This window comes from Salvelinus fontinalis, chromosome 24 (assembly GCF_029448725.1).
Source record: "Salvelinus fontinalis isolate EN_2023a chromosome 24, ASM2944872v1, whole genome shotgun sequence".
Lineage (NCBI taxonomy): Eukaryota > Metazoa > Chordata > Actinopteri > Salmoniformes > Salmonidae > Salvelinus > Salvelinus fontinalis.
In genome coordinates, this window is record NC_074688.1 from 26,457,182 (window position 1) to 26,484,984 (window position 27,803).

A 27,803-nucleotide genomic window follows, 5' to 3' on the forward strand; every position below is an offset into this window, starting at 1 on the left:
AAATTATCTCTCCTGCTGCCTATGTCTATATTCCTAGTTTTTTATATGTTCCTCGGCAGTGGAAAATACTTCATCCCACTAGCCTTCTGCCGTGAAAAGTACTTCAGCCCATGTGTCCTCAAAGGACGAAAATAAATCATGCCTTTTTAATTTGAGGTGAGAGATTTAAAGTGTGTGGGATGTGCCTTACTATACCGAGCCTGTGGAGAGACTTTACAGATGAGATGGATTTCAAAGTGAGTGAGTTGATGTCCCTCTCAGAGCGTGCTAATTTTGGAGTCTTCTCACCGGGTGGCCTAGAACCAAGCAAAATGCTTCCCTTTTTGTGTGCTTAGGTATTTTGTAAGTGATCCCTAGCTTATATACATAAGGGGTTCCAAGGTTTTTTTTAAATGCAAGAAAAGGAAGCTAGGTTTGCACTAACCCCAGTACTTTGTGTCATGTAAATTATTATATTTGACGGTAGAGCTTAGCATCTCTAAGACCCTGTCGATTTTCCATTGTCGATTGGTAAGAAAATATGACAGATCTGGAACTGAAAATCATGAATGTTGGCAAACTGTTTGAACATCCAACTGAATCCCTTTTAACCTGTCCAAAAACAGCTTGTTAAAACGCATTTCATTTTAATAATGGAAAGAAAAACACTTGTAGACACCCTCAGACCTAACTGCTGTAACTTCCCTCTCATTACCAGACGTTTGACGGACATTTCATTTGTGCATGACACAAGTAATTTTTCCAACAATTGTTTACTGACAGATTATTTCACCTATAATTCACTGTATCACAATTCCAGTGGGTCAGAAGTTTACATACACTAAGTTAAGTTAACTATGCCTTTTAAACAGCTTGGGAAATTCTTGAAAATGATGTCATGGCTTTAGAAGATTCTGATAGGCTAATTGATATCATTTGAGTCAATTGGAGGTGTACCTGTGGATGTATTTCAAGGCCTACCTTCAAACTCAGTGCCTCTTTGCTTGACATAATGGGAAAATCATAAGAAATCAGCCAAGACCTCAAAAAATTGTAGACCTCCACAAGTTTGGTGCATCATTGAGAGCAATTTCCAAACGCTTGAAGGTACCACGTTCATCTGTACAAACAATAGTATGCAAGTATAAAAAACATGGGACCACGCAGCCATCATACCGCTCAGGAAGGAGACGCGTTCTGTCTCCTAGAGATGAATGTACTTTAGTGCGCAAAGTGCAAATCAATCTCAGAACAACAGCAAAGGACCTTGTGAAGATGCTGGAGGAAACCGGTACAAAAGTATCTATATCCACAGTAAAACAAGTCCTATATCGACATAACCTGAAAGGCCGCTCAGCAAGGAAGAAGCCACTGCTCCAAAATCGCCATAAAGCCAGACAACGGTTTGCAAATGCACATGGGGACAGAGATTGCACTTTTTGGAGAAATATACCCTGGTCTGATGAAACAAAAATAGAACTGTTTTGCCATATTGACCATCGTTATTTTTGGAGGACAAGGGGGGAGGCTTGCAAGCCGAAGAACACCATCCCAACCGTGAAGCACGGGGGTGGCAGCATCATGTTGTGGGGGTGCTTTGCTGCAGGACGGACTGGTGCACTTCACAAAATAGATAGCATCATGAGGAATTAAAGTTATGTGGATCTATTGAAGCAACATCTCAAGACATCAGTCAGGAAGTTAAAGCTTGGTCGCAAATGGGTCTTCCAAATGGACAATGACCCCAAGCGTACTTCCAAAGTTGTGGCAAAATGGCTAAAGGACAACAAAGTCAAGGTATTGGAGTTGCCATAACAAAGCCCTGACCTCAATCCTATAGAAAATGTGTGGGCAGAACTGAAAAAGTGTGTGCGAGCAAGGAGGCCTACACACCTGCCTTACACCAGCTCTGTCAGGAGGAATGGGCCAAAACATGCATCTCTGGAACGGTCGTTAAGACACTAGCAGCTTACAGACGGTAGGCAATTAAGGTCACAGTTATTAAAATTTAGGACACTAAAGAGGGCTTTCTACTGACTCTGAAAAACACCAAAAGACGGATGCCCAGGGTCCCTGCTCATCTACGTGAACGTGCCTTAGGCATGCTGCAAGGAGGCATGAGGACTGCAGATGTGGTCAGGGCAATAAATTGCAATGTCCGTACTGTGAGACGCCTAAGACAGCGCTATAGCGAGACAAGACGGACAGCTGATCGTCCTCGCAGTGGCAGACCACGTGTAACAACACCTGCACAGGATCGGTACATCCGAACGTCACAGCTGCGGGACAGGTACAGGATGGCAACAAGAACTGCCCGAGTTACACCAGGAACGCACAATCCCTCCATCAGTGCTCAGACTGTCCGCAATAGGCTGAGAGAGGCTGGACTGAGGGCTTGTAGGCCTGTTGTAAGGCAGGTTCTCACCAAACATCACCGGCACTAACGTCACCTATGGGCACAAACCCACCATCGCTGGACCAGACAGGACTGGCAAAAAGTGTTCTTCACTGACGAGTCGCGGTTTTGTTTCACCAGGGGTGATGGTCGGATTCGCGTTTATCGTCAAAGGAATGAGCGTTACATCGAGGCCTGTACTCTGGAGTGGGATTGATTTTGAAGGTGGAGGGTCCGTCATGGACTGGGGCAGTGTGTCACAGCATCATTGGACTGAGCTTGTTGTCATTGCAGGCAATCTCAACGTTGTGTGTTACAGGGATGACATCTTCCTCCCTGTGCGGTAACCTCTCATAGCAAGAACTGGCAAATCTGGTGCAGTCCATGTGGAGGAGATGCACTGCAGTACTTAATGCAGCTAGTGGCCACACCAGATATTGACTGTTACTTTAGATTTTGACCCCTCCCCCCTTTGTTCAGGGACACATTATCCCATCTCTGTTAGTCATATGTCTGTGGAACTTGTTCAGTTTATGTTTCAGTTGTTGAATCTTATGTTCATACAAAGATTTACACATGTTATATTTGCTGAAAATAAACGCTGTTGACAGTGAGGACGGTTCTTTTTTTGCTGAGTTTACATGCACGCAAAATATATTTTCATTTGTTTAACACTTTTCTTTGGTTACTACATGATTCCATATGTGTTATTTCATAGTTTTGATGTCTTGACTATTATTCTACAATGTAGAAAATAGTTAAAAAAATTAAGAAAAACCCTTGAATGAGTAGGTGTGTCCAAACTTTTGACTGGTACTGTGTATACTCAATATGTTTAAGCCATTTGAACAATATAGCCTCAGTATACTATGTTTATATGCTCCATATGTCTATGGTACTGCTGCTGTATGTGTGGAGATGGAAATTGAGGAGGTTGTGGTTAGAGTAGGCCTAGTATAGATGATATGTACAGGCCCAGGTCTCGGTGTTCTCTCTCTCTCTTTCTCTCTCTATCCTCTATTTTACACACACACACACACACATACACACACACTCTCTTACTCTCTCCCACACTCTCCACCCCTCTCAACCTCCATCCTACACTCCTCTCTTTTGCCCAGGGTAATCAATCTTCCATCCTTGTGTGGTCTTGCCTGTAAAGGAGTGGTGGAGCTAAAACAGCCTCCATAGAAAAACAGTCCACAAGGACATACAGTATAATGTAATGGATATAAACAGTAGTTTATCTGGAGGCTTTATCTGTCACAGGATCCATTTTGCCACTTTTTTCTCTTTCATTGTCTGTGTGTCCCCTCTGTAGTCACTCCTTTTCTTGGACCCAGATAGGAAACTCTTCTTATCTACTGAAGTCTGTGTAACTTGTTTAATAGAGAGGTTTCTTAGGGGACAGGCTGAATTTAATTTATGTAATAATGAATTTAGAGAGATTCTTTGCTTTTCAATTGAGGGATCATGCAGGTGTAGAAAAAAAAGATGAAAGAGAGGGACATGGAGAAAGAACAGAACTGAGAACAAGTTAACAGAGCTATTCATAAATGTGTGTATGAAACTGACTGTCACAGACTCAGCCTACCCCTCACCCATGCTCTCCTCCTCAGACTGTGCGTGTGTGCCCTCAATGCCCGCTTCCACTCCCACGTTTGGGGTGATCCAGCACAGAGCTCACACACACACACAAACCAGTGGCACCATGACCCACTTATCAGGTCACTGTGGATCTTTTCCACTCAGTCGAGCCTCCATCTCAATATAAAGGTTGCCATGACAGCCACTGACCCCTTGGCAGGCGAGTGGCTGGCCGCTAGTCAGAGCAAGGGTTTTGTGACTGCTTTGGATGTCATCAAAGGTCCTGCTTGGAACCAATGTCTATGCTTTGATACTCACTTGGAAAATCAACTGTTCCAGACCTTTTTAAAGAAAGGATGTATTTTCTAACGAAAAGTTTAATTGACTTGAAAGCTGAATGAGAGTCGGTATATCAGTCTATCATTCAGCCAGTTGCAGTTTCTCTGTGCTTGATAGACACTGATCTATCTGATAAGCAGTGAGTCATTGAAGTTGAGCGCTTATACTCTGAGAAGGTTGATGTCTTAAGTTGTTTCTGACAGAGATCTAATCATAGGCTATTTATTTTATTCTACACGTATGTACAGTGGGGAGAACAAGTATTTGATACACTGCCGATTTTGCAGGTTTTCCTACTTACAAAGCATGTAGAGGTCTGTAATTTTTATCATGGGTACACTTCAACTGTGAGAGACGGAATCTAAAACAGAAATCCAGAAAATCACAGTGTATGATTTTTAAGTAATTAATTTGCATTTTATTGCATGACATAAGTATTTGATCACCTACCAACCAGTAAGAATTCCGGCTCTCACAGACCTGTTAGTTTTTCTTTAAGAAGCCCTCCTGTTCTCCCCTCATTACCTGTATTAACTGCACCTGTTTGAACTCGTTACCTGTATAAAAGACACATGTCCACACACTCAATCAAACAGACTCCAACCTCTCCACAATGGCCAAGACCAGAGAGCTGTGTAAGGACATCAGGGATAAAATTGTAGACCTGCACAAGGCTGGGATGGGCTACAGGACAATAGGCAAGCAGCTTGGTGAGAAGGCAACAACTGTTGGAGCAATTATTAGAAAATGGAAGAAGTTCAAGATGACGGTCAATCACCCTCGGTCTGGGGCTCCATGCAAGATCTCACCTCGTGGGGCATCAATGATCATGAGGAAGGTGAGGGATCAGCCTAGAACTACACGGCAGGACCTGGTCAATGACCTGAAGAGAGCTGGGACCACAGTCTCAAAGAAAACCATTAGTAACACACTACGCCGTCATGGATTAAAATCCTGCAGGGCACGCAAGGTCCCCCTGCTCAAGCCAGCGCATGTCCAGGCCCGTCTGAAGTTTGCCAATGACCATCTGGATGATCCAGAGGAGGAATGGGAGAAGGTCATGTGGTCTGATGAGACAAAAATAGAGCTTTTTGGTCTAAACTCCACTCGCCGTGTTTGGAGGAAGAAGAAGGATGAGTACAACCCCAAGAACACCATCGCAGCCGTGAAGCATGGAGGTGGAAACATCATTCTTTGGGGATACTTTTCTGCAAAGGGGACAGGACGACTGCACCCTATTGAGGGGAGGATGGATGGGGCCATGTATCGCGAGATCTTGGCCAACAACCTCCTTCCCTCAGTAAGAGCATTGAAGATGGGTCGTGGCTGGGTCTTCCAGCATGACAACGACCCGAAACACACAGCCAGGGCAACTAAGGAGTGGCTCTGTAAGAAGCATCTCAAGGTCCTGGAGTGGCCTAGCCAGTCTCCAGACCTGAACCCAATTGAAAATCTTTGGAGGGAGCTGAAAGTCCGTATTGCCCAGCGACAGCCCCGAAACCTGAAGGATCTGGAGAAGGTCTGTATGGAGGAGTGGGCCAAAATCCCTGCTGCAGTGTGTACAAACCTGGTCAAAAACTATCTCTGTAATTGCAAACAAAGGTTTCTGTACCAAATATTAAGTTCTGCTTTTCTGATGTATCAAATACTTATGTCATAGGAACTACAAATGAGAGGGGGGCGGGGCTCACATTCACTTCCTGGAATGTCAAGGGCTTAAACGAACCAATTAAGAGAGGCAAGGTCCTAGCCCACTTGAAAGCACTCTCGTCTGATATCATATTTTTGCAAGAAACCCATCTGAAAAATAATTCTCACAGCAGACTTAAATGTAGGTGGGTGGGGCAAGTGTACCACTCTAACTTCTCTGCCAAAACGAGAGGCACAGCGATTCTGGTACGGAAAGGAATTCCCTTTCTACATAAAACCACTATTGTGGATAAAGAGGGTCGTTATGTGATCGTAATAGGAGAGATCCACTCTACTTCTGTAACTCTACTAAATATCTATGGGCCAAACATTGATAACCCCTCTTTTTTCAAAAGAGTCCTTGCCCTGATTCCAGATATCTCCCATACTAACCTGATCATTGGAGGGGACCTTAACTGCGTGCTAGATCAATATTTGGACAGATCCTCTACCCGGCGAACCCCCACCTCCTATTCAAGTGAATTCTTGAATACCTACATAAAGAATTCTAACTTATTTGATATATGGAGGATCACTAACCCTACGGGCTGGGAATACTCCTTTCACTCTCATGTTCACAATGTTTATACTCGAATTGACTACTTTTTGGTTGATGCTAAACTACTCCCCTATACCTGTAATGTGAAGTATCATGATATTATAATCTCGGACCACAGTCCACTCACCTTCTCCCTGAGATTGGGTGACATGGTACCAAACGAGAGGGTCTGGAGGTTAAATCCTCAGCTCCTCACAGAACCAACATTCTGTGAACATCTTAAAGACCAAATAACATTTTTCTTTGATACCAACGACAACACAGAGACTTCCCCAGCATTACTGTGGGAAACACTTAAGGCTTATTTGAGAGGCTGTATCATCTCCTATCAGACTGCCAGGAGTAGGCAAAACAAGGGACAATTGGTAGAACTGGAGGGACAAATTCACTTACTGGATAGGGAGAATGCTAGACATCCATCTATGGAGAAACATAAAAAAATTACCTCTTTAGAATTTGAATATAATCAGACTCTCTCAGCTAAAATTGCTAAATCTTTTCTCTACGCCAAGCAAAAATATTTTGAGTTTGGTGACAAACCACACAAATTACTCACCAGACAACTTTGAAAAATTGTGAGTGACCGAATGATTCACAAAGTTAAGTCTGCATCTGGGGAATTACTCTCTTCCCACAAAGACATCAATGACAGATTCCGTCAGTTTTATGAGACTCTATATACATCTAAAGCCGATTCTAACCCCTTAATTATGCAAAACTTTTTGGATGACTGTAATCTTCCTGCCCTGAACCAGGAAGATTCTAACTTCCTGAATAAGGAAATATCTCTTGAAGAAATTCGAGAAACAATCAAAGCTCTAAAGAGTGGCAAGACCCCGGGCCCAGATGGATACCCGGGTGAATTCTATAAAACATTCAGCAACATGCTCTCTCCCTACCTGCACAAAATGTTGGTTCAGTCCAGAGAGGATGGAGCTCTCCCATCTACTTTGGATGAAGCATTCATTACAGTTATACATAAGAAGGGTAAAGATCCGGAAGAGGTAGGGTCGTACAGACCAATATCCCTCCTCAATACAGACCAAAAGATTTTAGCAAAAACCCTGGCTAACAGGCTTAGCACTTTAATTGGCAAACTGGTCCATTCGGACCAGACCGGCTTTATCCCGAACAGAAACTCATTCTTCAATCTCAGGCGCCTCTTCAACATTATGTATTCTCAGAGGTTACCAAACATGGACCTTGCCGTTATATCTCTTGACGCCGAGAAGGCTTTTGACCAAGTTGAGTGGTCCTATCTATTCAAAGTCCTACAGAAATGTAATATTGGAGATGGGTTCATAAATTGGATCCAGCTTTCATATAGGAACCCCTGTGCGAGAATACTCACTAACCAATCATTGTCGCCCCGATTTAACCTTTACAGAGGGACAAGGCAGGGTTGTGCGCTGTCGCCTATGCTCTTCGCCCTAATCATTGAACCTCTCGCTCAGACGATTAGATCTGATGCAGCAATACACGGCTATAATACTAAAGATACTCTAAATAAGATTTCCCTATACGCAGATGACATTCTCCTCAATGTAACAGAACCCCAAGCTAGTATTCCAGCTATTCTTGATGTGATTAATTTGTTTGGTACCTTCTCGGGATACAGAATAAATTGGAACAAGAGTGAATTAATGCCCATACGGTTACAAAACACCTCCTGGCTAGAACATCTTCCACTTAAGTTATCTTCAGAAAAATTTACCTATCTAGGAATTGTAGTTACCAAACAATATTCCTTACTATTTAAAGAGAATTTCCCCTCGCTGATGCAAAAACTAAAAACAAACATACAATTTTGGAGAACTCTCCCAATTTCTCTGCTCGGAAGAATTAATGCCATTAAAATGGTCTTCCTCCCACAACTGCTCTACCTATACCAGAACATCCCAGTATTCATACCTAAATCCTTTCATAAACAACTGGACTCAATTATCAATCCTTTCATCTGGGATTATAAAACACACAGGATAGGTAAAAAACACCTCTGCAAATCCAAGATGGAAGGAGGATTGTCTCTCCCAAATTTTATATTTTATTATTGGGCCGCTAACCTCCGTGCGGTTACATTTTTGCTGGATGACGCACGTCCGTCACCCACCTGGCTTGGTATGGAGCGGGAGGAGTGTCACCCCTTCTCTATTGGTGCTGTGATTTTGTCGCCTGTCAATCTGGAGAGGTCACTTTATCGTAACAATCCTATTATACATTGCACAGTCCGAATCTGGAAGCAAATTAAAACCCACTTTGAGCTTAGACCAATGTCATTCATGCTCCCTGTTGCCAGGAACCCCTCCTTTGCCCCCTCCAACCTTGATAACACCTTTGAGCAATGGGGAGAGTTGGGGATAAGTACCATAGGGGATTTATATATAGAAGGGACCTTTGCTTCCTTTGAGTTGCTGAGGGAAACTTATAATCTTCCCAGAAATAACTTTTTCAGATACCTACAAATCAGAGACTATGTTAGGAAACACCTCCCAACATTTGGGAACGCTAAGCCTTCCATGTTTGACGGATGCATAAAAACATCCCCCACCTCAGACAAACTGATATCTCGTTTATATGATTCTTTTCAATCGGTTAGCACACCCTCTACAGATGCCATTAAGGCAAAATGGGAGGAAGAACTAGGGACTGACATTTCGATGGCAGACTGGGAAGATAGCTTGGAGTATATCCACACCTGCTCCATTAACTCCAGACATCGGCTCATACAATTCAAGGTATTACACAGATTACACTATTCCAAAACCAAACTGCATAGGATATTTCCTGATACATCCCCTTTGTGTGATAAATGTCAGGCTGCACAGGGTACACTTCTCCACTGCTTTGCCCTATGCTCTAGCTTGCATGGTTACTGGTGTGGAATTTTTAGGATCCTCTCTGAAGTTCTGGAGACTTCATTTGACCCAGACCCGCTTCTGATAATCCTGGGAGTGTCTGATTTCCCTAATCGGACTAACCAACCCCCAAAAACAACTCATCTCTTACAGTCTCATTTCGGCAAAAAAACTAATCTTGTTGTTCTGGAAAAAGAGGGAAGCGCCCACTACCAAATTATGGCTCAGCGAATTGGCAAACACTGTACACTTAGAAAGGATTAGATATATTCTGAACAATAAATTATTAACATTTGATCAGATCTGGCAGCCTTTCCTCTCTTACTTAAACCATTCGGCGCTGTGAATTTGTACTTTTTAACGCACTCTCCATTGTAATATTTTAATCCACCTCTGGGCAGCACGTGCTGGCACCGCCACCCGAGCAGCGGGGAGGGGTATAAGGGGAAGGGATAAAGGGTGGGAGGGATAAAGGGGGGGAATAAGGGGGGGGGGGTGACACCCACCCTCTTTCTTTCTACCTGTCCTTGTTTTGTATGTCTTGTTTTGTAATAATTGTTTTGTACCCAGAACTCTGGATCTTTTTATTTCTATCTGCTCTTTTATGTTTAGTTAAAAACTGTATACCTGCCTTTCATACCTATACACCATTCCTGTGTGTGTTCAATAAAAAAAATAAAAAATAAAAAATAAAAATAAAATACTTATGTCATGCAATAAAATGCAAATGAATTACTTAAAAATCATATAATGTGATTTTCTGGAGTTTTTTTTTAGATTCCGTCTCTCACAGTTGAAGTGTACCTATGATAAAAATTACAGACCTCTACATGCTTTGTAAGTAGGAAAACCTGCAAAAACGGCAGTGTATCAAATACTTGTTCTCCCCACTGTAGCTGGACGGGCCCTCTTTTGCCCCCCTGGGCCCTAATTATTGTGCATGTATGGCTTTTCCCCCTGGAGGTGTGTAAATGTCACCCTGTATGTGGTCCTGTTGAATGTCAGGCTTCTTTCTGGCTCCTCTCCTTCTCCTGGTGCACTGTAATACCTCTTGTATAAGTAAGTGTGTGTGTGTGTGTGTGTGTGTGTGTGTGTGTGTGTGTGTGTGTGTGTGTGTGTGTGTGGGTGGTAAGTGTTCAATCTCTCTCTCATGTTCTTTGCCCTTTTGCCTTCTTCCTTTCTCTCACTTTCTCTGTTTCGTCTTAATAAATTATTAATTGAAACAAACTTTGACGAAATAGTGCATTGATTGTAAAAGCTGATTGATGAACAACAAGCACAGTGAAATGTATTTACGTAAGACATAGCACGCACAGTCATTTCAGGGTACAGTTTGAGAGTTTGCTGAAAGATCTAATGGGCGTTATACTGACTATCAAGAGTGTTGGCACTAACCCTAAGGGTGTTTCACTGTCCTGTAGGGAAACAGTCCTAATGTTGGAAACAAACAGCCTTATGTTGTCACCCAGAATCACATGTTTCTTTAACAAGCTATAGCACACGTTACATACAGTAGTTTTTTTATAGGACTAAATAGTTTAGTCTGCTTTGTGTTTTCCTTTTTGCCAAGGAAAATTGGGTATTGTAGTATCGCAATACTGGTATCGTGACAACCCTACTGTCCTGTGTGTGTGTCCGTGCGTGTGGTTGTGAGTGCATGCAAGAGAGAGAGACTGGTGTGAGTGTGACAACCCTACTGTCCTGTGTGTGTGCGTGTCCGTGCGTGTGGTTGTGAGTGCGTGCAAGAGAGAGAGAGACGTGTGTGAGTGAGGCCATGACCAGGCAGGCCTGAGTAAATACCATCATGCCCCACTGCATGTACCCAAACAGGGCCTCTCTGGTGTACCAGACCAGTTAGCTCAACAAACAAACTGGAGGTGAGGTGACGGGGCTCTGCCCAGATCTACGACCACAGTAGTCGCCGCAGAGTTATGATGTGTTAGCAGTGTCTGGTGTCCCCGGTCCTCAAAACACCACTTTATTACCATGTCACGTTCTTTCTACAGTTCATCCAGGCTGTATCACAACCAGCCGTGATTGGGAGTCCCATAGACCGGCTCACAATTGACCCAGCGTCATCCAGTTTTGGCGGAGTAGGCCGTCAGTGTAAATAAGAAATTGTTCTTAACTGACTTGCCTAGTTAAATAAAGATTACAGAAAATAAAAAATTAAACTGTACTACCAGAGTTTAGAGTGGGATCAGCTGAAGCAAGAAGAACCATTGTTCAATATCTCAACCATTTTAACGATTGGTCTTCGACCCACATTTTTTTGTTTAGTTTATTAACTCGACCATTTAAAAAAAACAAGCACACATAAAACTTGAAAAAGCCATACATGCACATTAATAAAATCATTGAGGATAACGCACAATAAAGTCTGGGACTTATTTCCATTGTGGTTCTCTTGAGACAAGATGGCTAGACAAGATCGAACACAGTATGGCAGAGAAATAATAAAACAAAAACATATATTTCAAGGAATGCCGTGTTATAGTTTAACCAGGTCTTTCAACTCCCTACCATGACATCATTGGCTATCTCTGCCTGCTCCTACATTAAGTGGAAAAACCTGTCCATAGGTAACTGTTCTGTGTTGGATTAAAGAGTTAACCTGAAAATCATTGGACATCTGCAACTGACTTTCCACACAAGGGTTGAATCCTCATGCATACCTTGACCTTTCCCACAAATCAAGCATTGATGTAAATGTGGATATGCCAGGATTATGCATTGAGATCAGGGTAGGATTTGACCCTGAAGTTATTGGGGGCTTTTATCTGTGTGCTTTCCTCGGACAGACCCTCCTATAGCCCCTCTCTCTAGCTCTGTACCTAAGCATGAAGATCACAACATAATATTTGACCGTGGACCGACCCTAAGGTTATTGGTGGATGGTCTTGTGTAGTTTCCTCCTTCCTCCGGTAGCCCCGCTCTCTCCTTCCCTGTAGCCACATTCACAGTCTACTCTGCCTGGAGTTCCCAGCTTCAGATGGAATTTCCTGAAGTCTATTGTACTGGGGCAAGCTTGATCCCTCATCCCAGATTTCCCTCTCTTTCCTTTTCACTCACACTCTCTCCCCTGTTTTTTCTCTCTCTCTCCCTCCCCTCTTTTTTTTCTCTCTCTCTCCCTCCCCTCTGTTTTTTTTCTCTCTCTCGTTTTCTCTCTCTCTCCCTCCCCTCTGTTTTTTTCTCTCTCGTTTTTTTCTCTCTCTCCCTCCCCTCTGTTTTTTTTGTCTCGTGTTTTTTTCCCCCGAATCGCTCTCTCTCCTGCTGTGTGTTTCTCGCTCCTCTGTGTTTTTCTCTCTCGCTACTGATGTATTTCTCTCTCGCTCCTGATGTGTAGGCAGCTTGATTTCCTGCAGCACTAGCTGGACAATATATGTAATTTAGTTTTTGTGCTATATTCCAAATTCCTGTATTGCAGAATCTAGTTTTTTGTTTGTTTTTATGAGCATTTTTCTGCTTGTTCTCATGTTGTCTTTTTGGTCTCGTTCGCTCCTTCTGTGCTGTGCACCTTCCCATTTACACCAGAGATCTATATATACTGTCGATGCTCATGTCTCCGCCCTAGCATTGGGAGACGTTGTCCCAAAGGTGGGAACGCAGGCGACAAGTTTAGGTTAAAAATAAGCACATAGAAACGCATTGGGCTTATTTTGGACAGATTTGCCTCTTTCCTACAAAGCCCCCCCCCCACTTCTTCCTCTCTGACAAACGGTTTCAACTCGCTATTTGCATTTGAGGTTTGGTCCAACAGCATCGGTCATTTGGACACCAAAACACATTGAGACATTATTTTACTGCAATAGAGGAGAAGGTAACCTTTCGAACCATACCCTGCTTATGTTTCAGCTCCTCACATTTCAAGAAGAGCAGACACTACTAAAACAGATGTACCAATAAACATTGCTTCTGGAAAATGAATGCTCAGTTTGTCATGCGTGCATTATGGTACCACGTATTGCTAGTAGCATTTTAGTAAAATAAAGATCGTTGCGCTAGCTGTTTAGTCTATGTTTTATAAATTTGCAATAAGCATAAAACAATTTATATAAGGAATTGGCAACTCGTTGTCATTCTGAGAAATAAGGCAGGCCACTTGATTTCAACATGTGAACAAAGTGGACAGGCTGGTATGCTGTTCAAACAGCTGGAGACGGACAGACGGGTGTGTTCATAACAGTTCAACTGTTCTGCCTTGTTAGCTGAATTTAGAACTTGTGAAATTATACCTAGAGCCAAGTTGGTTAATATTAGCTGGGTAGTCACTAGCACGTGGACTTATGCTTGAGAGATTGTTTGAGTCCGGTTGTAATTTTCTACAATGCCTGCTACATTATTCGTGAATGTGCAGTATGTATTGTTCTGGTTAAATCTGTTACAAAAAAAGGCATTTTTATAGAAGACCTGAAAGACAGATCGGTGACTGCTGAAAAGAAAAAAAAGCAGGTAAACTATTTTGATAAAATAATGACATTATTAGTGGGTTTTATGGTTGTGGAAGGAATATATTCAGCCGAGGTATAATTACACAAGCTCAGAATTCATTGGATTATTGCTGACTGTTTAAATGCAGTTGATTTTGATCTTTAATTGGACAACAAAGCTTATTTAGAGAAAGTGTATTTTTTTAAATCTAGATATATACAAACATCATGTGATCATAACAACATACAGGAACTCAAGTCATTCTGTTCACCTGATCTAGAATTCCTCACAATCAAATGTCGACCGCATTATCTACCAAGGGAATTCTCTTCGATTATAATCACAGCCGTATATATTCCCCCCCAAGCAGACACATCGATGGCCCTGAACGAACTTTATCTAACTCTTTGTAAACTGGAAACCACACACCCTGAGGCTGCATTCATCGTAGCTGGGGATTTTAACAAGGCTAATCTGAAAACAAAACTTCCTAAATTCTATCAGCATATCGATTGTGCTACCAGGGCTGGTAAAACCTTGGATCATTGTTATACTAACTTCCGCGACGCATATAAGGCCCTCCCCCGCCCTCCTTTCGGAAAAGCTGACCACAACTCCATTTTGTTGCTTCCAGCCTACAAACAGAAACTAAAACAGCAAGCTCCCTCGCTCAGGTCTGTTCAACGCTGGTCCGACCAATCTGATTCCACGCTTCAAGACTGCTTCGATCACGTGGATTGGGATATGTTCCGCATTGCGTCCAACAACAACGTTGACGAATACGCTGATTCAGTGAGCGAGTTCATTAGAAAGTGCATTGACGATGTCGTACCCACAGCAACGATTAAAACATTCCCAAACCAGAAACCGTGGATTGATGGCAGCATTCGCGTGAAACTGAAAGCGCGAACCACTGCTTTTAACCAGGGCAAGGTGACCGGAAAGATGACCGAATACAAACAGTGTAGCTATTCTCTCCGCAAGGCAATCAAACAAGCTAAGTCCCAGTATAGAGACAAAGTAGAGTCGCAATTCAACAGCTCAGACACGAGGTATGTGGCAGGGTCTACAGTCAATCACGGATTACAAAAAGAAAACCAGCCCCGTCGCGGACCTGGATGTCTTGCTCCCAGACAGACTAAATAACTTTTTTGCTCGCTTTGAGGACAATACAGTGCCACTGACACGGCCCGCTACCAAAACCTGCGGGCTCTCCTTCACTGCAGCCAAGGTGAGTAAAACATTTAAACATGTTAACCCTCGCAAGGCTGCAGGCCCAGACGGCATTCCCAGCCGCGTCCTCAGAGCATGCGCAGACCAGCTGGCTGGTGTGTTTACGGACATATTCAATCAATCCTTATCCCAGTCTGCTGTTCCCACATGCTTCAAGAGGGCCACCATTGTTCCTGTTCCCAAGAAAGCTAAGGTAACTGAGCTAAACGACTACCGCCCCGTAGCACTCACTTCCGTCATCATGAAGTGCTTTGAGAGACTAGTCAAGGACCATATCACCTCCACCCTACCTGACACCCTAGACCCACTCCAAGTTGCTTACCGACCCAATAGGTCCACAGACGACGCAATCACAACCACACTGCACACTGCCCTAACCCATCTGGACAAGAGGAATACCTATGTGAGAATGCTGTTCAACGACTACAGCTCAGCATTTAACACCATATTACCCTCCAAACTCGTCATCAAGCTCGAGACCCTGGGTCTCGACCCCGCCCTGTGCAACTGGGTCCTGGACTTCCTGACGGGCCGCCCCCAGGTGGTGAGGGTAGGTAACAACATCTCCACCCTGCTGATCCTCAACACTGGGGCCCCACAAGGGTGCGTTCTGAGCCCACTCCTGTACTCCCTGTTCACCCATGACTGCGTGGCCATGCACACCTCCAACTCAATTATCAAGTTTGCGGACGACACTACAGTGGTAGGCTTGATTACCAACAACGACGAGACGGCCTACAGGGAGGAGGTGAGGGCCCTCGGAGTGTGGTCTCAGGAAAATAACCTCACACTCAACGTCAACAAAACAAAGGAGATGATTGTGGACTTCAGGAAACAGCAGAGGGAGCACCCCCCTATCCACATCAACGGGACAGTAGTGGAGAAGGTGGAAAGTTTTAAGTTCCTCGGTGTACACATCACGGACAAACCAAATTGGTCCACCCACACAGACAGCGTTGTGAAGAAGGCGCAGCAGCGCCTCTTTAACCTCAGGAGGCTGAAGAAATTTGGCTTGTCACCAAAAGCACTCACAAACTTCTACAGATGCACAATCGAGAGCATCCTGTCGGGCTGTATCACCGCCTGGTACGGCAACTGCTCCGCCCACAACCGTAAGGCTCTCCAGAGGGTAGTGAGGTCTGCACAACGCATCACCGGGGGCAAACTACCTGCCCTCCAGGACATCTACACCACCCGATGTCACAGGAAGGCCATAAAGATCATCAAGGACAACAACCACCCGAGCCACTGCCTGTTCACCCCGTTATCATCCAGAAGGTGAGGTCAGTACAGGTGCATCAAAGCAGGGACAGAGAGACAGAAGCTGTTTTTCAATCTCAAGGCCATCAGACTGTTAAACAGCCACCACTAACATTGAGTGGCCGCTGCCAACATACTGACTCAACTCCAGCCACTTTAATAATGGTAATTTATGGAAATTATGTAAAAATGTACCACTAGCCACTTTAAACAATGCCACTTAATATAATGTTTACATACCCAACATTACTCATCTCATATGTATATACTGTACTCGATACCATCTACTGCATCTTGCCTATGCCGTTCTGTACCATCACTCATTCATATATCTTTATGTACATATTCTTTATCCCTTTACACTTGTGTGTATAAGGTAGTAGTTGTGGGATTGTTAGGTTAGATTACTTGTTGGTTATTACTGAATTGTCGGAACTAGAAGCACAAGCATTTTTCGCTACACTCGCATTAACATCTGCTAACCATGTGTATGTGACAAATAAAATTTGATTTGATAAAGCCTTTAGAAGTTGTAAAATCGTTTCAAGTGTATCGTGTGTTTCTCTGCTAGAATGTGTTGGTTGGCATGCATTCTTTGCATGTGTGTTTTTCCATATGGCTTTTTGTGTATTTGTTCTTTGATGTTAGAGGAGTGGAATGGTCTACTGTAGATGTTACAGTTTACTGATGGGTTGATGAGGAAAACGTGACTGAGGAAGTTGGAAAATTTGCCTTAGTCCAAATGAACGACCCGGCCAGGCCAAAGATGTGCCTCCCTAGAGGACCCCATCCGCTACTGTGGGTAAAAGTTGCCCAGAAGTAGGCCAAATTACCATTAGCATTATATGAATCTGCAGGTTCAGCAATGTCTGAAGAATGCACATAGAAAACAAAACAAGCATGCAAACTCCTCTGGGTACAGGTCGGGATATTGCTTGTCCAGTCACAACATATATGAGCAAAACTTTAACAACCTATTGACTGCTGGCTAGGGCCATAAGCTTGGGATAATGTTCCAGTTGGTTAGTCACAGGGGAAGCCCAGACTCCAGATGTTATGACTGTTCCCCAGTGAAGGCTAGCAGGCCAATACCCTGAGGTCTTTAGCACCTGACTTACAGCTGACATGTCATTGCTCTGTCTTAAGTCAAAGACCCTGGAGTCTCTACTACAAGTCTGAGCCTGGTGTCTTAACTAAGACTCTGTGACTACATAAAGGTCAGGGGAGGATTGGACTAGAGGCCTGTTGCTTATTATGCTAACAGCTTCATAATGGCTGTCGCCGGGGGGTACATCTTGTGGTGTCTGACCTGTCAATCACACAAGCCAGGACTGTGTGTTTGTGCGTGTAATGTCTGACCTGTCAATCATTAACTCCAACAGCCTCTTCACATGCTGAGGAACGTCACTCACATTGTTATATACATAACCCTGGGAGACGAACCATGAACAGGCTCAGTCGCTAGGCAGATGAGCAAGGAGGGGCGTCAGGAAGCTGGAGGTCAGAGGGAATGAGTGACTGGTTCAAAACAAGCTGGACCACGGATGTCACACCTCTTATACTTGACAAATCAGTTATTGGATGCAGATTTGGCTGTCATTAACACATCTGTGTTAATGAGTCTATATGACTGCGTGTTAAATGGAGGTAGCTGGGCAACTGAATATTGTGTGACTAGAAATCAGCCGCATTATGAGCTCATGTTAGGCTAGTCATTGAGCAATTCAGCCCATTGAGCACATACATTTGAATGTTTAGATGAATGAGCATATCATTATTAGCACTTGTTTAGTATTTCTATGAAATGCTGTGAGCTAGCAGCAGTTGGTTTGAGTCAGAAGAGCTCTTATGGAGTGTTTGGAGAGGCAGAGACTGAGCTTTTCAAGTTCTCTAATCTCAGCATCTGTTTTTGTTCTGCCCTGTTCTTATCCGGGGGAAGTGTGTGTCTGCCTGTGTACATGCGTGTGTATGTGTGCGTTCAAGACTTTGCACATCTCTACTACTAGGCTGTAGCGTTCAGGTGTTGCCTTATGAACTGAGGAAAGGCAAGAATCACTAACACCATAGCCAAATCACTTTCATCTCCAAACCAAGTATTTCCTCACATTGGAACTCAATATTATATGAACGGATATGAACTTTTGTCATATTTTTGCCTTTACTTTGATTTCTCTGGCCTTACTTAGTGCACAATATGAGGAAATACAGTGCTGTTCACCACTGCAGGGTATGTAGACTGTATCCTCTATGGCTCTCTAGAAGGCAGGCATTCCAAACAGGCTGAGACTGAGGCCCCTTCCTGAGAGAGAACCTACCATTAGGTGTATTTAACCTTTCTATTCTCTGTGCCTGTTAACCAAAATCCCAGCGGACATTCAGTCTTCCTGTGAAAAGAAATGGTTTTCATTTTCAATGTGGGTGCACATGCATGTTTGTTTGCTATATTATTCAGGGTTGGGCGATATTTTGGATGACCTCTTCTACAATATGCTACTCCAAATATCGCGATATCCAATATAATTGTTTTGCGCTGTTTATTTAATGAAAATGTGACTATAATATCATAAATATGCACACAAATTGCACAGACTGGATAAATTTAGTCATTAACTATATTGGATATCGCGATGGAGTTGCATTGGAGTAGCATATTGTAGAAGAGGTCATTCAAAATGCTGTTTTTACCTGCTAGTTAATTGCACTCACCTGGTGTCCCAGGTCTGAATTAGTCCCTTATTAGAAGGAGAGGATGAAAGCCAGAAGTGTTTTGGTCTTCCAGGAACAACATTGAACAGCCCTGGTCTACAGACAAGGGATCTATTCTACATCGTACCCACGGATTCCATTCTAATATAAGCATTTTCTTCCTGTCTCCTTTTGGAGTATCCTTTTTTCCTCCATTCTAGAGCTGACTGCCTGTCTTGTAAAAATGGAAATGAGAGATTGACTACATAGTAGTAGTCTATGTGATGATTCACCGGAAGATGCTGCTAGCACAGCAGAGACCGCGCACACTAGCCCAGACAGACAGACGATGTCAAAGGACAAGCTGTGGCTCTGAATCCTAAACTATTTTTGTGTGCAGTGGCAAGACACAAAACACTGCCAGGGATTCTTATCTGTTCCTCTTGGAGATCAACAATGTGGGTTGAGTTTAGTAGACAGAACACCTTTTGAACCAAAGGGAAACGTGTGGTACTACCTGAAATTGTCCAATAAGAACACAGATGTTCCTTTTCTGTTCCAAACTGTTTTACTACGGACCTACAGTGTGATTTGTAGTTTATTCAAGTACTCTACCATGCCTAATTCTAATTGAAGGTGAGAAAGCCAATAAAGTGGTAATAAGCACTTCATAATGTTGTAGTAAGGACCTCACCTGCACCCCCGACGGGCCGGGCCTTCAGCAGACTAATCTGGGCTTATCTCTCCGCTCTCTCTAATGACATAATGGGATAATCGGTGAGAGGATACACTGAGGGATGGGTGCTGGCCATACGAGCAGAGAGAACAACATTCAGAATAGAGAAACACAAGAGTGCAGATTCCCTCTCCAGATGTATTTGATCATAACTAGGCTACTGTACGTCTAGCTACAGCTGATCATCCGTCTTTCCATGCTGCTGTGTAATAGGCCAGGGTGACTGGTACTTTGCAGAGTTGCTTTGCTGCTGAAATGGATACTGGTCCTGGAAAGCAGTTTTTAATAAGAGTGCTTTAGTAGGGATTGGGTGACCCACGAATACGATGAGGTATTCAACGAGAGATGTGTGGCCAGACAGAAAAAGCCAGCATGCTGGGTCAGCAGGTACAACATCCACTTATGACAGGGATGAGATGAATAAGTACAGTGGCAAGAAAAAGTACAGTGGCAAGAAAAAGTATGTGAACCCTTTGGAAACACCGGGATGTCTGCATAAATTGGAAATCAAATTTGATCTGATCTTCATCCAAGTCACAAATCTTCATCTAAGTAACACACAAACTATTGTATTTTTCTTGTCTATACTGAATACATCATTTAAACATTCACAGTGTAGGTTGGAAAAAAGTATGTGAACTCCTAGGCTAATGACTTCTCCAAAAGCTAATTGGAGTCAGGAGTCAACTAACCTGGAGTCCAATCAATGAGACAAGATTGGAGATGTTGGTTAGAGATGCCTTGCCCTATAAAAAACACTCACAAAATGTGAGTTTGCTATTCCCAAGAAGCATTGCCTGATGTGAACCATGCCTCAAACAAACAACATCTCAGAAGACCCAAGATTAAGAATTGTTGACTTGCATAAAGCTGGAAAGGATTACAAAAGTATCAATCCACGGATAGACAAATTGTGTATAAATGGAGGAAGTTCAGCACTGTTGCTACTCTCCCTAGGAGTAGCCGTCCTGCAAAGATGACGGCAAGAGCACAGCGCAGAATGCTCAATGAGGTTAAGAAGAATCCTAGAGTGTCAGCTAAAGACTTGCAGAAATCTCTGGAACATGCTAACATCTCTGTTGACGAGTCACACTAAACAAGAATGGTGTTCATGGGAGGACACCACGGAAGAAGCCACTGCTGTCCAAAAAAAACATTGATGCACGTCTGAAGTTTGCAAAAGTGCACCAAAATATTCTGTGGACAGATGAAATTACAGTTGAGTTGTTTGGAAGGAACACACAACACTGTGTGTGGAGAAAAAAAGGCACAGCACACCAACATCAAAACCTCATACCAGCTGTAAAGTATGGTGGAGGGAGCGTCATGGTTTGGGACTGCTTTGCTGCCTCAGGGCCTGGACAGCTTGCTATCATCGACGGCAAAATGAAAAAAATTACAACGACCCAAAACATGAAAGTAAATCAACAACAGAATGGCTTCAACAGAAGAAAATACCTCTTCTGGAGTGGCCCAGTCAGAGTCCTGACCTCAAGCCAATTGAAATGCTGTGGTATGACCTCGAGAGCAGTTCACACCAGACATCCCAAGAATATTGCTGAACTGAAACAGTTTTGTAAATAGGAATGGTCCAAAATTGTTTCTGACCGTTGGGCAGGTCTGATCCGCAACTACAGAAAACGTTTGGTTGAGGTTATTGCTGCCAAAGGAGGGTCAACCAGTTATTAAATCCAAGGGTTCACATACTTTTCCCACCCTGTACTGTTACTGTTTACACTGCGTTTTCATTAAAGACATGAAAATGTATAATTGTTTGTGTGTAATTAGTTTAAGCAGACTGTGTTTGTCTGTTGTGACCAACAATAGATACCTGTTGTGCTTTAGTTCATTTAGACAAGACTCTCCTCTACTGAGCAAGACAGGAAGTCCAGTCCAGACGCTGACATCAACCCCCCCCCCCCCCACCTTATTGAATCTGCTCACCACACAATGTCAACACTGTGTCCAACGGCAACCATCAGTCCTAATTTTCTCCTGGCCCCTCGTTAGAGTCAACATTGTGTTAAGGCTGTTTTTGGAGCTTGAGATCACACAAGGTAGTAGTAGTATGTTCATGTAATGAGGACGACAGACAGGGTGGATGGAATGCAATGTAACAGTTTAGTAATAGTCCACATTTTCACACAGTTCACAGCCTGGCTACTAACCAGATGTTCATACATTGTTTTGTCTGACGTGGTTATTTGCAGTCTCAGGTGTCTGTCGTCTAGGCTGCATATTTTCTCTTCCTCCACTGTTTGGGTACAGCAGACCTGCAGTACTTGGGTACAACAGCTCTAGCTAGTCTAGATAAACATCAACATCACTGTTTGGGTACTAACAGACCATAGCTAGCTAGATAAACATTAACAATACCTTCCCATGCAGGTTTACAACCAAGGGCTTTGTTTTCTGTCTGAAACTAAAAGAAATTATCCAGCTGCAGTTTAAACTTTACAGTGATCCGGGGTTCATTGAAAACCAATAAAAGTAATAATCTCTGGTTTCCCCAGCTTTGGCTCAATGGGTGAGAGTAGAGTGAATGGTAAAGCAGTAGTCTGACTAAAGGTCCCAGGTCTCTGCCAAAGGTGTAGGGATGAGGATAATTCAGGACTATTTATTTATTGATAAATGGAAACGCAGACCTTTGTTCAGCTTGGCTTCTGTAACTGATGTTAAATATAATTTCAAAAGATTTATAAAGACATTCTCGCGTGTGTATGAATACTGTATGGGTGCAATTTCTGTGAGATTATTTTTATGATTGGAAAAGCTTCAGAGGCTCAATGCTGTGAGGCCACCGGTTAGCTGCACAGTGTTCATGCTTCTGTTAATGGAGCAGTTCTGATTACTGTGCTGTTTTCTTAACCCGCAGCATTGGATGGGACATAAAACAGGATAAACAGCCACAAAAATATATACATATTTTAAATAACAGACTCGTAACAAATGCAGTTCAAATGGCCAACTATAATTGCCCTATTATACAGTTGTGTGTGTCTTTCTCTGCTCATTCCATAGTAGCTCTCTCTCTTGAGACGTCAGCAAAATAAAGCAGCTAAAAACAGCTCAGACAGCCTTTTGCCTTGCTGGAAATCACAGCTCTACCGTGGAGAGGTATAATTTGGCTCTCTGCTTGCCCACCATGAGTTCCGGTCGAATGAGAGCGAGAGAGAGCCCGTTTTGGGCAGTGACATGCTGTGGAGGTATGGATGGATGACAGGAGCCACACTGCCCAACCCTGCACAGGAGAAGGAGTGTCCTCCAATGTTACACTGCCTGTAATGGCTGGGTAGGCACACTGGTTGTGGTGCAGTGGTTTATTGTTGCCTAGCGGGAACGATCCAGAAGCCTGTATCCATCTTAAGGCCATTGCTTTGATAGATCACTATCCAACTGAGCATTCGAGGGAAGAAATACATTTAAAGACCTGAGGCCATGTGCCTATTTTTTACGTCTTCCCACTTTGTGTTTCCTCTGGAATATATACTGGGTGTCGTCGCTAAGCATTTGATTATAGGTCTCCATCCACCCATCTCTCTCTTCATCTTTGATGGCCTCTGCCTTTCGTTTCCTCGGGCCTCTGACGGGAACACCTCCTTTTCACGACCTCACAAGCCGATTGTTTCTCCGCACCGGCTTGTCGAGGATAAAACGAAACTGAGGGCTGAGGAATGCTGCTTGTGCAGCCTGGTTCCAACAGGAACGTTTAGCTGGGTCAGATAAAGGACCTTAATTGAATGGAGGAGGAAGTGTAGGAAGTGTAGGTTCAGCACTAACGACTTCTCCTCATGTAGGGGCCTGGGCTGCTGTGAACTGATGTTTTTGTTCCTGCAGATGTGGTCGATAACGGGTTTTGTGGGAGTTCGGTGAGAGCTTTTAGATTCTGCAACATTCCATCTTGTGATCAATGTGTTTTAATTATTTTAGTTGTTCTGAGAAAGCCGACGCTGTTAAGGCATTTTGGTGTCTGTTGTGAAAAACTCTGTTTTCAGTCACCAGCCTTGGTGCTGAAACGTTCTCGAAATGCTTTTCCTGTTCTGAATTAACCTCTGTGTTGAATATCAGTGCCTTTTGAGCGTATTTGGCATAGCCTAGCCTGGCTTCATAAGAGCCAGGTTGCAGTGACGGCTGCACTACCCCCAGAGAGAGACCCTGTCACACATATGACTGAATCATGCTTGGGGTGCTAGTTGTCCTTGTCTACAGAGCAGTAGCATAATCTACAGTAATCCATTGCTGTGTTCATTACAATTATTGTCCCACTAGTGTGATGCAATGAAGCTCTGCTATTTATAACAAACACAGTGTGTGCCTTTGACATCAGCTGTTATTTTATGACATGGAGTTGTCGTCACTTTCGTGTATGTCAAGCTGTTCCATGTGGAGTGCACCAGGTGGCGCCCCCCACTATCTCCCAGCTCACACTGGTGTCAGTGTGGTATCCAGGGGAGTCTGAGGATCAAGGGTCTACAGTGCTACATGCCTCAGCACAGTTGGAGCAACCATGTAGTTTCCTATATCATATGTCTTCCAGTTGACGGAGGTCTGTTGACCAAAAGTTTACACAGTAAATGACTCACATTTTTATCTGATCTAAGTGCATCTGATTTACATCTGACTTGTTCCCTACTGTTACAATTAGGAAACCAGACTGTTCTTGTCACAAACCGGCGGAGGCCATTTTGGGGACTTGGGAGTTCCAGTAGCATGTATCCTGTTTGTCTGTGAATTGTAGTTTTATCATCAGGGAAGCCATTCTGTACCCTCTGGCCCCGTGCCGGCTGACCCTACAATGTAAACTGGGAGAAGCCAGGCATTTTAATTGTGTTTGGGAATATGATCTGGCAGAGCCTCAAAAGACAGCATTTTATTATAGTGTTGTCTAGTGTGTGTGTGTGTGTCATCCCATCTCTTGGGGCAAGCTGTCAGCTCCTTCAGACATCCCTGATTATCAGTCCCTGAGAGAGTATTCGAGAGGACCAGGGCCCATATTCACAGAGTGTCTTAGAGTAGGAGTGCTGATCTAGGATCAGTTCAGCCTGTTAAATCATAATGAGTAAGAGGGCAGACCTGGATCAGCATGCTTTGTGAATACGGGACCTGGACTCCTTTCAACAGACTTTGAATACTACAGGAAGTAGTATTGACATCACAGGAAACTGGGCATGGCACTCCAGTCTGTGTGGAAATGGGAATGTCCCCCTCATTCTCCCTCTAGCCAGCCCTGCATATTTCTCAGAGCTTAACAGGATCTTAGTGGGTTTTTACCATACTGTATGGTCTGTTAAAGGGGATACTGTCTACTGCCTACAGTATTCATTACACTGTCTATATGTTAGTCGCTGACAGTGATTATCCTATAGGTTGGGATCTGGTAGTGTTCTACAGTAATCCAGACAGTCTTTCCTCTCTGAGGCTGACTGTGTGAATTCCACACAGCAAATCTGTCAAAGGAAGATGAATGTGTATCGTCTGACTCCCAGCTCTCTCTCTCACTCACTCACTCACTCACTCACTCACTCACTCACTCACTCACTCACTCACTCACTCATTCACTCAGATTAGCTGAAACCCAGAGGAGTTGTGCTTCTTAATCTACATATTTAGAACAATGACTCTGGTTAAGCCTATGAGACCATCTCAGTCTGACTGCTGCTGAACTGAGAGAATCATGTTCCTGATTATTTCAGTCCTGGACTGCCTTTACAAAGGCATTACAAAAGACTGAGAAAATGTACGCGGCTCAGTCTTTCTGCTGTGTCCATTCATTTGACTTTAAACCTCACTTTAAAATGGGAGGGAATAGCGTAATCGCAAAAACCTAATTCCCTAAGAATGACTTATTATTACTGGGCAAGCGATGTGTAGCCTCCCAGCCAGATTATGGGAACTCTTTGTACTATGGCCCAGTACGGTGACTGACTAAAGCCTCTTTGTGTGTTTGTGCATTGTGTCCACATTGCAGACATGTATTTTTATGGATCTTCCAATTTTAAGAAAAGTACTTGAGTGTGTGCATCCCTTTGTGCAGTATGCCCTGTCCCCTCACAGATGTCTGTGACATGCACACACACACACACACACACACACACACACACACACACACACACACACACACACACACACACACACACACACTGGAAAGACTCTTCTGCCCTGCTGCAGTACCACTCTGGCCCTGGTACTGGCAGCTGAGAAGCTAGGGGGGTTAGAGGGGGGTTGGACGGGGGCAGAGAGTGGTGCCAGAGCATGAGGCGCCTGCAGCCTGTGTGAGCACTAAGGGATGAGCTGTGCTTAAATTAAACTCTTCCTGACAGTTTGACTATTAATGACACAAGCGTGTGTGTGTTTGTCTCTGTGTGTGTGTGTGTGTGTGTGTGTGTGTGTACACGTGGATGCACATGCATGCACAACATCTGTGTGTGCATTGTGGAGCACAGCTGTGGCTGTGCAGATTGAGAACAGCATGGGCTTGTTTAAAAGGTGACAGGGCAGATGTTGTAAAGCTTCCAAAAGTGCAGCATCTCTCCTGAAGGAAGGAGGGAGAGGACATCACTACTGCTTCATCTGCATCTACATCTAATCTGCATGGGCTGCACACTGTGGTCAGAACTGAGAAAGGGGTAGGATTATTCAAATATACACCACACATAGTGGTTGGCAATGAGTCAAGGGGCATGTCTATGCAAAACAGAGCCCTAAAGTCTGTAGCAAGGGGTCTGGTTATGCAGATTGGATGAGAGTAGGAAAAATGGGTGTGTTTATGTAATGAGGTGTATTCTGCGAGATGTGATGTGACCGTAGGACGGAGGAGCTTTTCAAGGCCTGTTTACTGTCTCCTCCTCCTCTGATCTGTCTCTTCTTACTGGGGGCTTTTATTTGCATGTCATTGTGGTCCTAAAGGAGAAAATGGCAGCAAACTCTGAAACAAACAGCGACTACGAGGTATGTGTTGTATTTGTCTGTTGCACTCTGCATAAATATGTGAGAGTGAGTGAATTAATGGTGTGTAGTGTTTACGCCTTCATTCTCTGCTAGAGTATTGTAATTCAACTATTTGTCCTGTCAGCATTGCCAACTTCTCCCCTGAGTATATGCTTGAAGTTCACCATTATATCACACAGTCTGCAACACAACACTACAAGTTGCATTCAGTCAGTTTGGTATAAATGTCAGTCTGTGTGTGTTCTCTGTGTGAACATAATTCTGCATTAGGCTTGATATTTTTTTTCTCAACTCAGCTTTATACTGTGAAGTGTTTGGTTTGATATGCATGGCTTCCCATTACTCTAAACACATGTTGGTTGTTGTTACCATGTGTTATTGTTTCTGGAACCACTGCAGCTGGGTGCTTGTTGCCTGTTGTGAGAGGGGAACCATCAGTCTTCCATAGGGATGTTAAGATGTCAATATTGATTAGATGTAATAACAGCTGAATGCACTCTGAGTGTATTGGATTTGGAGAGTTAGCCTACCTGCAGCTGATGCTGCAGCAGTGCAGATGTTATTAACTGGGGCTCTCTGCCTGTCTGATAGTGTCAGTTGAATGGCATTTTGCTCAAGTCTTAGAGCACCAGTCTACTGTAGATGTACTGTAGTCAATATGGGTATTTCTAGGGTTGGAGTAACTGATTACATGTAATCGGATTTACAATTTTTTCATTTTTTAAACATTACCAGCAGAAATATTGTAATCAGATTAGATACTTTTGCAAAACTAGCTGATTACTTCTTGGATTATTTTAAATTCAGAAAGGTTGTTTGAAAAAATACGTTGACACCTTTCTGTTTTCTGAACATTCAATTCTGTGCTTAAAAAGGTTTAAGTCTCAGAGATCACTTTGATGACACCAAATGTGTCTGATGAATCGTTTTTGTCTTCTAATCGCTTTTAAGGGGAAAGTAATCCAAATGTAAATAATCAGATTACGTTACTGAGTTTGGGTAATCCGAAAGTTATGTTACTGATCACAGTACTTCATACACTCCATGACCCTACATACTCTGTATGTATGACAACTAAGATGAGCACCTGACTTCCCTTTGGCTGCT

General features: G+C 43.4%; 1 protein-coding gene across 3 annotated transcripts in view; it reads left to right on the plus strand.

Annotated features, from left to right (window-relative positions):
• The window catches only part of LOC129822589 (septin-4-like), a 67,080-nt gene that overhangs the window by 17,023 nt on the left and 22,254 nt on the right, over nt 1–27,803 (plus strand). Inside the window, exon 1 of one of the 3 annotated variants that reach the window (XM_055880936.1) lies at nt 26,522–26,696. The exons of the other annotated variants lie outside the window; for them this stretch is intronic. Within the exon in view, the coding sequence (XP_055736911.1) occupies nt 26,661–26,696 (36 nt within the window). The 5' untranslated portion in view covers nt 26,522–26,660. Of the gene's footprint in view, nt 1–26,521; nt 26,697–27,803 lie in introns of those variants that run through there. 3 annotated transcript variants of the gene reach the window in all.